Source organism: Corapipo altera, unplaced genomic scaffold, assembly GCF_003945725.1.
Source record: "Corapipo altera isolate COAL_440 unplaced genomic scaffold, ASM394572v1 48b, whole genome shotgun sequence".
In the NCBI taxonomy this organism is placed as follows: Eukaryota; Metazoa; Chordata; class Aves; order Passeriformes; family Pipridae; genus Corapipo; species Corapipo altera.
In genome coordinates, this window is record NW_020884884.1 from 6,861,419 (window position 1) to 6,873,837 (window position 12,419).

Below are 12,419 nucleotides of genomic sequence, written 5' to 3' on the forward strand. Positions count from 1 at the left end.
ATCTAACAGAGGAATGCACAAGGAAAGATTCGTTTTAATTATTGTCTGTTAATTATTGTCAACATTTGAAGCTGTTGTATCTTAAGTATATTTGGCAGAAAACAAAGCTTCAAACATTATCAGTTGTAGACCATCATCTTACTGAAGACTGGGTGTTGTACTGTTTGTGTACCTTGTTCTTTTGCTCACATTTATAATAAAGGCACTATTTGCATACAAGAACACGTATTAATACTCATTTCTTACATTCTGCTGCCATATTTCGATAAGAACTGGTTGATTTTGTGCAAAGGCATATTGTTATCTTCCATTTATTTTTCTCAATTAAGAAATGTTGGCCTCATCTGCTTGAAGTTACGTGAGTCTTGTACAAGGGGATAGAATTCAGCCCCTGCTGTGGGCCTCAGGACAGAAATGTTTTACATATGCTTTACACTATCAGACCAGGATATGAACTTTGTTTACTAAGCTCAGTCTTTAAGCCAGCACTGAGCTGTAAATCAGTTTGATAAAGCCACAAGAAGTAAGAGGGTTCCCACAAGCAGTGTTTTTCAGGCAAGACTGGGAATCTACTTTAAATTTTTCATTTGGCAGTGTGGTGAAGGCTGATTCTACCAATAGCCAGAGATGACTTTCCTCATGCATATGCTTGACCCTTTGTCACTGTTACAAAAATTTGACTGCCATCCAGCTAAAAATACTGGATGCCACTCATACCTTTCTGCTGAATTTCAAATGAATTCAAGAGGGTGTTTTATGCAATACATTCTCCCACCAAGGAGTGTTACTCTGTTAAGAAGTAGCTCTGGTGCTGGAAATTAGTATTTCTTCCCTCTCCGGAAAAAAATTATTGTGGTTTTTTGTGAGTAATTAATTTCTGGCTCTGGTAAGGAGAGTCTGAACTGTACTCTGTTGAAGACATTGTGTTGCACATCCTGTAATGCTGCACAGATCTGTTTTAAATGAAACTGCAACTTGCTTACATTTAATCCATGTGTCCAATAGAGTTAATTCCTAGAAAAATTTGTGGTGTTTTATGCTGATGGCTTATTTTGACAGGTGTTAAATGCTTTGCATGCAGGCCTGAGGATGTTTGACAGCTTAAAACATTTGATTATTACAAGTTTGCGCTCTCAAAGTGGAATTTTCTGTGCACAAGAAACATGCCCTCCATAACGTATTTTAAAAGCTTTTTGCATTTTGTTATTATCAGAGTAATTCTTAGAAACCCCTGCTATAGAACCAAAGACTTTAAGTTACTTGAAAGATACAGTGAACTGCATAAAATAATATATGGGTAAAAATGCTAAATAACTAAAATGATCAGTTATTTAGCATCCTGTACTACAGTTACACTGTACACAGAATCTGATGACGTTGCTAAATGCAATAATGTGTAAAAACTAGATGGTGTTGCCTTGATAAGTATTGTGCATATTACTAACAATATTATTTTGAATTTTTCCCCAGGCACAAAGATGTCATTGTCAGCCAAGGTAAATAAAAACATTTATTTTTAAATACTGGATGAAGTTGAAAATACTTACTTTTGAGTGAATAGCATTTCCTATAGATGAATACATTGGGACATATGCTTATGAAACAGGGAATTAGAGGTAAAAAAACATTAATAAACTCCAAGATTTTATTTGGTCAAGCGTTACTCCAGACGTGTTTATGAGTCTTTGAAATTATGGGGAAATGCCTCATCAGATTGGATCTTTAGGACATACAGAAAGTTTTGATGGGTGGGTTGTGGGATTGATTTACTTCTGTAAAACAAAACTTTTTTTTTAGTATTTTCTCTGTGTGTATGTGCACAGAGAGAGATTATGAAAACAAAAATCTAAAGTTTTGACCTATGTGCCAGTCTTCATGCAAGCAGGTGTGAGCGAGACTTTAGAAATAGTTTTAAGATATTTTATTTCTGTCCCATAACCAGCAAAAATGTCAACTCGTGAAAAAAACAGCCAAGGTAAGAATAAAGCTATGCCCTTTGGTTGCTTTCTTCTAATTTAGCACTCTCACAAATCTTTTATTTGGCTTTTCACCATCAGAGAGCATCAGTGCATGATCTCTTAAAAACTTTTTGAGCATTTACATAAATATTTCAACTTTCTTCTTTTGCAAATTTATATGCATATGCACATTGCAGTCTATTTTGGGATTATTTGAGGATAGTCTAAAATAAATTATGACACACATAATTTCCTCAGAGAGGAATATGTGTTTGAATAGAAGTCTTGCATTGTTGCCTAAGATATCAGAGTATTAAGAACTGCCAACTAAAAGATTTGTTTTATCTCAGCTTTCTGTCTTGCCAGTATTACAACATATACACACTGATTAGACAAGAACAGAGACTGAAGGTTTCATAGTCTCCTAAAATGAAAAATGAGTCTCTTCTAAAGTGTATATCTTTGCACCAGTGAATCTTGCATTCTGTGGCTACCCGCTGCTACTGGCTTGTTTAGTCAGGAAAAGGAGCTGTCTATCTGAACATGGTGGGATGTGAAAACAAAAGAAATCCAGTTCTGGTGTCGCAAAACTACTCTGCTTTGATGTCCTGCAAACTGTGCTGAAGCATGCGGTTTCAAAATTAAAGCATGTAACCCAAGTGCATGCTGTACACAACATATCTATGTACAGAGATTCTGTCTCATGCTTTTCTGCTGCTAATTAACAAATCTGTAGTCTTCAGATTCTGTGCTGTCAGCAAGTTTACATTATTCACAGCTTGATTGGTTTTGGTCTCCTTCAAAAAGGAAAAGAACTCAGATTTTTTGAAAGTTACTATAGAAATTGTTGGAATGAAAGCAAAATAAATTTGAATCCAATTGCTTTATCTTTTCCTAATTCAGAGAGAAATTACAGGTATAAAAATATTCTAAACTGATGCTTACCAAGAGAACCCTTCAAAGACAAGATGTGTGAAAGAGAATGCATAAACATCAAGAACAAAGAAGAAATGTTTCTTTATGCCAGGTTGCTTAACGCCAACCGTGGACCGGTATATATGTGCAGCAGTGGTTACTGTAAAAGGAAAAGTAATGACTAGTGGCCAGACCAGCTGCAATTTAGCTTTGCAAGGATTGAATAAAACTATTATGTTAAAAATACCCTTTCTACTAAAAACAGCTTTTCAGAAAACCAAGTTGCATGTAGCTAAAATCTAAAATACCTTTAGTAGTACTTCTTTCCTTACGGTGTGCTTCTAGAATTCTACATGTTCTGCCAAGAATGGGCCGTCCATAAGTTCTCTCATCCAAGTAGCTATAACTTTAGTGGCCTCAATGTGTACCCTGCTATCTATTGTGTTACCGTGCAGAGGATATGATGAACAAGCATCTTCCAAGTCTGATATGCCATAGTCTGTTCTCAGCCTAACTGGAATGAAAGAGAAACACGATGCAGATAACAGGGCCCTACATAAATGGAAGCTGGAGAGAGTCTTATCACAGAAAATGCATTTACTGCATTTTAAACGCATATAGTCGCAAAACATAATTCTGCCTCTAACATGGATGGACTTGCAATTAGCAGGATTCAGAGGTTTATTTTTTCTAAAATATGAACCAGTGAGTGTATTTTTGACAGCTTTTAGAGTCTGTGTATGTGAGATTGTGTTGTGTTGTGTTTACGGCCACAGAAGTAAACATGTATAAGTTACTTTTGCAGAGGGTTCATCCATCCTTTCCAGTATGAGCTTAGCAATACCTAGTCAGTTCTCTGTAGTGCAACATCCTGTTCCGGGCAGATGACTTTAGCTTGTTTTGTAGTTAATAGTTGCCACATAAATCAATTTCTAGTTGACACCTTGACCCAGCTGGTCAGGAAGTTGAACTGCACAGGCAGTTAACATAAGATTTCTGGAGGTAAATCCTGCAGAACTGGGACAGTGTTGTCTTTGACAGGGTGGGATGAAGGGTTGACTTTGCTCATGGTGTTTGTACAGGACCTTCCTGTTCTGCAACCCGAGGGCATGAGAAGTTATAGTTGCTTTAACATTCCTTTGTGGCTTGCCAGCCTTTGCCCCTAGAGGTGAGCAGTCTGTAGCATGGTGTTAATTAAGTTAGAGCAGCTCCCCAGAGCTGCTCGTTTCATTAGGCTGTATGTAAAACACTGTATATGCCCCCAGCTCATGCCACCTGCAGTAACAACTGTATCAATGTGCTTCCTAGACCTAGAAATTCTGTGAAAGAGGCTCTTGGGAAGGCTGCTGATGTGCAAACTGTCAAGCTTCAAAGCAAATCTACATTAAAAATCCTTCAGCATCTTTATACACACATAAAATAAGTTTGGAATCACTGTGAAATTGCAAATTATCATAACAGAAGGTGTTTGCATGGGATAATGGGATGGAAGATGACATTTTTGTGTAGCTTTGAACATCTTGGAATCACTTTGTTTCCTTTTTCTGATTCAGCTATTAAAGAAACTGCTTTGAAAATGTCAGTATAGTACCACAAAATATAGCTAAATATATTTTTTGCATATTTAGTTCTTGGAACCCAATTTTTCTAGCAGCAGAAGTTACTGCAGTAATATCTGTGTTGCAACAGTCTGTGCAGATTCATTCTGATTTCTTTTGATAGTATGTATTAGCTATTATAATGAAAGACTTCAGGAATAAGTGAGAATCTGAGGTGAGCTTCAGTAGTGAAAGGCTTTAGGTTTGGTATCTGGATTGACTGGTTTGATATGGATTCCCCAGAGAGTGTTGCATATCGACAAGACCTAGGCAATTCTCTTCTCCTGCCAGGAACAGCAGCAGCATGGGAAGCCACAACCTGCAGCTGCCTTAGGGGCAACCAGATTTTTCCTCTGTTTAGCTCCATGCCGAGGCCACGTGTTACAATGTTCATCACATTCCCTCGGTGCCTTTATCTCTCTCACTTGGGTTGAATTGCATCTACTTCATGTTAAGGTTAGTCCTGAGCTTTATGCATCTGGATATGTGCTGAAGTCATACCATCAGTTTGTTTGTTTGTCTTTGTAAATCAGGCCAATCTTTTTACAATAAAATCCAATACTAAGAAGGTATTAAAATTCTGTGAAAATCCAATGACGATATGAGTGAAATGAACAGGTGCTTACTACAGCCCTAAAAGAACCCTAACTAAAGTTATTCTTTTAAATTCTTTACCAGCAGGTGTTTATAATTGCCTATAAAATCCATCTTGCTTTTCACTTCAGCAGAAACATTTTTAAAGTATTAATCATAAGGCATTCATATTTTTATACCCAGAAGTTAAAGGCCTGGCTTATTTTAAGATAAAAGGTAATTAATTTCACTGAGATTCTGTGTTTGAGTTTGATTTTCAGTGATAGCAGCTCCATATATGAATCACTTGTTCACTTATTATAAAGTAATGAGACACTTGAACTTTTTGGGTGGCAATAAAAACCATATGTGAAAGAATTAATGGGAAACATTCACTGCATTCCTACGTTTGTTTTTTTGTTGTTGTTGTTGGTTTTTTTCTTGTGCTTTATTAGTTTCCAGTACTATTTATTCTGTTAGTTTAACTGTGCTGTAGTTCTAGCTTCACAGCACAGAGCAGTCATGAAGCACAGAATGGAAAAAATTTACCCTGCTGACAATGTGTCCTGTCCTCTGAGAGTACAAAATTCAGTAACTACCTTGGAACAGTTTTTTCATCAGGCACAGATTTTCTGTCAGATCATTATTGAAGGCGCTCTTACCCTGAGGGCAAATGGAGACCCAGTCTATCTCATTATTGGGCTGCTTGATCTCATTCAGGCACAGTGCATATTATTAAAAACCATCAGTACTGTCAAAAAAACAAATTTGTATTTGGAAGTTTTTACCATTGGTTCTTGTTGAAGTTAGAATTTTATTATTTAAAAAGGAAACATTTAGATACAGTTTTATTGAGCTCGTTTGTGCCCAGTATTCCTTTTTGAGTCCTTTTTTTTTCTTTTTTTTCATAAAAATCTAGAGTTTAGTTCATTGCAAATGGTAACTGTTGTTAATACCTAGATTCTTAATGTCACCTGATAGGTTAAAAAGCAAGGTTGTAACTGTGGTTTACTAATCAAATTATATAAAATTTAATAACCAAAGATCTGGTAAGAAGTTTCCAGGCGAAGTTGTAAAATCATTCCAAATCAAGGCAAGTCTGTTGTCTCATCTGCTTTTTCCAGCTATTTGATTGGCATTGCACCAATAGCAACAGTGGCTGTCCTCTTGTCAGGTTCAGCAAACGTGGGGTGAGAGATGGCAGACCTGCAGCCACATTTTAATTCCTCTGTAACTTAAAATGTAGTGGTCTGGGCATGGTGGCTGAATTTGGTTATTCGTCTCTGTGCTATTAGCGCTGGTTTAAATTAGAAACAGGCTTCTAAGCCTTTGTCCCTCAGGTTAGTGGTCCTGCAGAGTTCTTGGACACAGGCCTGAAAGCAGAAAGCTTGTGGGAAAGAAGCTATTTGTAGTATTAAAAAGCATAACTTCTCTGGTCAAGCAACTAGAAGGTGAAGACAGATTAATAAATGTACTCTGGATGTGGTAGTTTATTGCAGAGCATTCTGCTTGGCCAAGCTAGTTGGAGTCTTCAGGGGTTTTTCATTTGCTACACACAAACAGAACTGAGCTGAGGGTTTTAATGCATCGACCTATGTTGATCTTTCAAACTAGATGGGGTGGGACCTACTGAAAAAGTCACTAATAATTTGCAAAATTCCTGTAGTAATTCTTTTAGAATTAAACTTAAAACCATGTAGAAAAGCAGTTAATTTTGCTGTTTGTTCACTATTACCTACTCTGTGTGTGTGTGTGTATATATATAATCTACTGTATGCTCATTAGACTTCCCTTTATGCATACACTTGCTAGTTTAAGAGCTGTTAATTACAGCACAGACTTACAGGGCTACTTCAGTGTCTTGTCTAAATAACGAGGAACAGGGGGATATAAAATACATTTTTCTAATATTTTGTCCGGTTTTGTTGAAGAAATCAGTAATTGAGGATGAAAGCTTCTCACATCCTTCTACAAAACCACTGTATATTCCTTGACAATTTCTTTTTGAGGAATGCTTCTTGGAAAACAGGATTTTGGTTTTGTAAAGTCACTGTCTTCAGGTTTCTGAAGTATCTAAAAAGTAGCTCTCATGTCTCCTGAATTGCTTTTCACTGTAGATATTTCTGAGTTAATCTACAGAGACTTCTTAGATTTTTTTTTTCTCCTCCTTCCAGTTCCTATTATTTTTATTATTTTCCTTTGCAAACCTTCCGTATTCCCCTAAGAATATGATTCACAGAAAGTAGTAAATTGCTTATGTGCCATTGCATAAGTCTTTGTGTGCTTTCATGGAAGCACTGTCCATGAAGTGCTTCGATAGCACTTAGTTTCAGCCTTTCAGATGGTCTGTCTTGCCATATCTTTGCTATCTGTTATCACCTGCAGTGTTTTTCATTGGCCTTACCTTCCAGCTTGCTTCCCCTGAATTGCTGGATTTTAAACTTTCTTCCAAAGGTGAATTAATAGACATTGTTGGGAGTTGAATTTTACTGTTACCTTTGTGCTGCTTTTTTCTTCTTTCTTAATCTCCTTTTTTTAATATAAGATTAATAGCTTATTTATGTTAACAGTAATCTGCTTTTGATACAAGGAGGCTTTGCAGAAAATTTTCAGCCAGTCTACTATATGTCTACAATTTTCTGTTTACCCCTAGCTTTAGTCCTGGATTCTTGGTGTTACATGTTTTCCAACAGTTTCTTTGCATGCAAGGTCAGTCTGTGAGTGAAGATGCACTTGTTTCCTTGCAGATGAGCCAGGCTTCTGGAGTTTCCTCTCACTAGCAGCACCTTGTTTCACTGACATATTTATTTCTCTTTTTTATCAGCCTATAAACTTTCAAAGAACCTGCAGTAGATTCTCTGGTTGCTAACATCTGCTTCCAGCCTGTTGGGACCTATTTGGCTTAGCGTTTACACTAATGAACTTAACATAGGAAAGTAGTAGCACTGAAATTTCACTAATGGCATGAAGCTGAGAGTCCAAATCGATAGAGTTGAAAGCTGAGATTTTAATACAGTAAGACCTAGATGTTCCTGAGGCTTGGAGTAGCATAAGACAAAACTAAATTATTCAAAGATCACACATACAGGAGTTGCTAGCAAAGTTCTAGTTATAAACAGAATTCAATGATGGGGAAAAGGGCTATAACATGCTACTTAATCATATGAAAATTGAACCACTAACTTACGAAAACACAAATGGAATCCTAGGATGTATCAGAAGTAATTCTAATGGAGATCCATAGCCTTTTGGAAACTGTTAATGCATCAAAACCCTGGTAGGTTCTCTTCTGTAATACTGCATGCACCAACAATCATGAAAGATAAATTTTGTGATGGTGTGGAGACAGACTGAAACGTTATTGTTCAAAAGATAGTTAAATAGCTGATGTTTTTATTTTTTCAAAATTAAGGCTGGGAGGATTGCTGTTCACCTGATGCACTTTCAGACAGGGTAGACCTGTGCTGAAGTGAGCAATCGTGCTGTCAACACGCACAAAAAGAAAACAATCTGGACATGTGATGTTGTCACCTGGAAGTTGAGAGGTTCCCAACTACTAGGAGAGATGGAGGTTTTTGGATGCTATTCTGAAATCAGTAGAGTGTGTTTGTGCCACTCAGTGGCAGACAGGACTCTGCTCTAGAAAGTGAGTGCTGCAGTACCCTGCAGAGTGAAAAACAGTGATGCAAGCAGAGAAAGGGCTCTGAGGGGCATGCTCTGGGTCCATCAGGCTGGACTAGGCTGAGCTCAGCCAGGATGTTCCTTTCAAAGCCACAAGCCCAATCAGCGCTCTAACCCACCTTTATGTGGGTCCTCACCATGTCCTGGCTTCTCTCTTTGTGTCTCTCCTGAGCAGTGTTTTGTGTCCCTTCATGTGACTGTGGTCACATTTTAGTCGGATGAAGTGTTTCTGCATCTGTAGGGCTGAGTTAATAATTTCCCCAAACCTCTGGGGAAGCCACGGAGAGCCAAGACCTGCAAGGAGTTTGCTTAGGTCCAGCACACCCAGAGGACTACTACATGACGCTAATAAGCCTGAGCCGATCCTGGGAGCAAAACTTGAGAGTGCTGATCCTGTATTCCCTGGCACTTGTGCAAAGAGCTTGTCAAGGCTCCAGAGGTGAATTATTGTGGAGCCAAGCAGAGTTTGGCAAGGGCTGTGAATTTGAGCTCAAAGCTGCACAAAAGTAGCTACAGCTGTTCCTGGTGAAGAGCTGGCCCCGGAAGCCAGGAAGCTCCATCCACTTGATGCTACCTTTTGTAACAACTCTGAGCCTGATCTGTTACTTTTTGTGTGGCGTGGATAATCTGTGGCACCTGGGTGTGCTATCTGCAGGGCTCCAACTCTTACTTTTTGACTGGTTTGATCCATATTTGAAAGGATTTATAGGATGTCTGCAGTTGCAGATTAATTAACTTAGCAAGTGCCAAGGGTTCTTAAAGGTATGCCCTCCTATCCCTTTCCACCCTGCCTTCCCCAAATGCTTCTGCAGAGAGGGTAGTGGGGCCTGAACATGTCTTTGTATGGAGTAGAGGTTTTACTTTCGTACCTATTGTTTTCAGGCTGGTAGATACCAGAATTGTCAGTCAAGGATTTTTTGTTGGTTGGAGTTCGGTGGGGTTTTTACCTGCTCTCTTTAAAATGTTTTACTTTTTCTTCTCCGTACTCCCTTTCATACGTAATCTGTGATAACATGACCAAGGCTCTTTTCTTCCAAAAGAAGGAAAAAGAAGTTTAGACATTCTTCTGTGTACCGGAAAGTAGTGAGAATGCAAGAAAGAAACATAGTCTAATGCTCTTGAGCATTAATTTGAGCAACTGTAGTATGAAAGAGTTAAATCACTGATTGTCTTAACTTGCAAATACAAGAATTTGGCCTAAGGCAATTACTTCCTGTTTGGGAATGGTGGTGTTGATATGCTGCCATCCTCTCTAGTGTTTCAAAAGGTTTTTACATTAATATTATATCTGCCCTGCAGGTTATTCTGACAAAGGAAATTTACAATCTTAGACAAAAATCTTTCAGTGGGTTGTCTCTTTTTTTCTAATCCTTCCTCTTCTGTAGGGAGAGGCTTAATCAAGTTATACTTAACCTATGTCTTTCTAACAAGTGTGTTAAATATGTATCTTCAAAGGTAATCTTGAATAAGTGCAGCTAGCTAATAAAGGTAAAAAGTGTTCTTTCTTTAATGGAAAGTTCAGAGAGCTAATTTGTATCTGAATATCCTGCAGATATTCTTTTCCCTGAGCTCCAAGAGAGCCCCTTCTGGCCAGAGACTTGACTGAATTGCTCTTGGACTCATCTCTTTCATCTTCAAAGTCCGACAGGTGCAACTGCTTCCATCCTTAAGAATTTCAGCTGCAGCTTGTCTCCACTGTTCTAAGCAACAATGAGGAATTTGATCCTAAATTTGTGGTGTCATTTTACACTGATCTGGTGGAACCAGATGTGTCAAGCTCAGTGTTAAATCAAGAATCTGACTTGCACGAATGAGCGGTCTTTTGTAAATACCCTCAGGCTTTAATTTATAAGAGTGTGGGTGCCAGATTTTAATAGAAAGGTGACTGTTAATACATGACTCTTGGTTTTGGCCGATGTTATTTTATGTCTGAAAATACATACTATAAAAATATATTGGTGGAAAAATGAGACATGTTACTAGTTTGGACTAATTATCTAAACATTTGTGTCAAACTAATGACAGCTCCAATCTTTAGCTTTTCTGAGCAGTGCAATTAAGTGATGCACATTTCGTAAACTAACTATTGTTTCTAATTGAGCTGCCAGGAAGTGATTTTCTTTGTTCTTCTTTATTTTATCTGAGACAAGCTTTCTACTGCTGTCAGTGGATGGACTCTCAAGGTTCTTTTTCAAAGGATCTGTGTTTGTTCTTAGAAAGAAGCAAGACAACTGTTTCTCATCTTTTCAGTATTTATTCCTTTCATACTGGACTTATACGGCTCAACTTTCCTTGTATTAATATGCTAAATAAGAACAACCATTTTTTATGTGTTAGTTTTATGTTGCTCAATTATTGCAATTTCTACTCAGGAATAATTTCTTGAACATGTGGGGTTTTTTTGCACTAGATTTCAGTTGTATTTGCCTCCAGCACAGGGTAAACTTACTGAGGATAAAAGTGACATGGTATTCAAGTAAAGTGAATTCTTGGGTCTCAGAAGGTTGACTTGAACAGACTAATCATATTTTTAGATCTGGTAACTTGGGAAATTTGATAAATGGTGGTCTGTTTCATCAAACAAAAACTGATAAAACTCTTAAGCACTAAGAACTCCAACTACCATGTGTTAAGATGAAAATCAAAAGTTTTTGACAAATTAAGCCATATGTGTTGTGAAATCTTCACAGTGAGTATCATGCACGTAGTAGAATACTTTTAACTAGCTTATGTTCAGGTACATGGATTCATTGATCTGGTTGAGTTTGATCAGTACAGTGACAAGTGAAGTTAAAATCACACAGGCTTATGGGTAGTTCTTTCTCGGGTTAGGGGTTACTGAATATATTATATGGTTTGATCACTGCAGATTTTTTTCTGTATGTGTCAGTACTGTCCAAATCACTGCTGTGTTTTAAGATCATCACTGCTGTATTCAAAGCTAGTGCTTTCTCGTGTTTTCAGAGCTGAAGAGGTATTCAACAGAATTTCACACTATTTCAATGCTATAAAATAAATAAAATAATAAAATCCCTTATGATCAGAAATATTTCTTTTAAATAACCTAGAATATTCACCACATTTTTTCAGTAGTCTGGTGATTGCTGTTCTTCTGTCTTGTCTATCGTGAGCATCAAAAATTAATTTCCAAACTTTGTACAAGATAGCTTTATAACTTTAGTAGATTAAAATAGTTACAGGTTTTGCTTCTCTCAGGGTAGAGACCCGACTTAGGGTTATTCTTGTTCACAACTTTGATTATTTCTTGATCTTTGCATCTTCTAAAAATTTTTTGTAAGCAAGAGATTACTTTTGACACTATGTTGCTTCTGCTGTCACCAAAATTTTCTGGTTTCTGGTGTCCTTTTAGATCTTCAAGTTTGATTTGAGTTGTTAAGCTATGATTCTGTGGGAATGAGCCTGAATCTCTCATAATTTCAATTTTAAGTGCTTTAGGGAATGCAAAACATAGATTGCGCAATCATGCAGTCTGAGTAATAATCCTATGCTTACTTAGGGAAGTATTTCTGAGCATTCCCTGGGCATTTATGAGAAAGTCTGTCTCAAGTTTGTCTTCTGAAAGAAATACAAAAGTAATTGTTTAAAAATCCTTATTTTAGAGCCTAATGTTGGTGCATCAAATGTGATTAGAGATTTCTTAATATTGTATTGCTAATTTACAGCTATTCTACTC

General features: G+C 37.3%; 1 protein-coding gene across 5 annotated transcripts in view; it reads left to right on the plus strand.

Moving 5' to 3' along the window:
• Positions 1 to 12,419, plus strand: part of EML4 (EMAP like 4) — a 149,996-nt gene that overhangs the window by 99,968 nt on the left and 37,609 nt on the right. For 3 of the 5 annotated variants that reach the window (XM_027641481.1, XM_027641479.1, XM_027641482.1), the window contains 2 exons: positions 1,471 to 1,496; positions 1,943 to 1,975. In XM_027641481.1, coding sequence (XP_027497282.1) covers positions 1,471 to 1,496; positions 1,943 to 1,975 — 59 coding nt within the window. The remainder of the gene's footprint in view (positions 1 to 1,470; positions 1,497 to 1,942; positions 1,976 to 12,419) is intronic. The other 2 variants (XM_027641480.1, XM_027641483.1) reach the window with 1 other exon arrangement.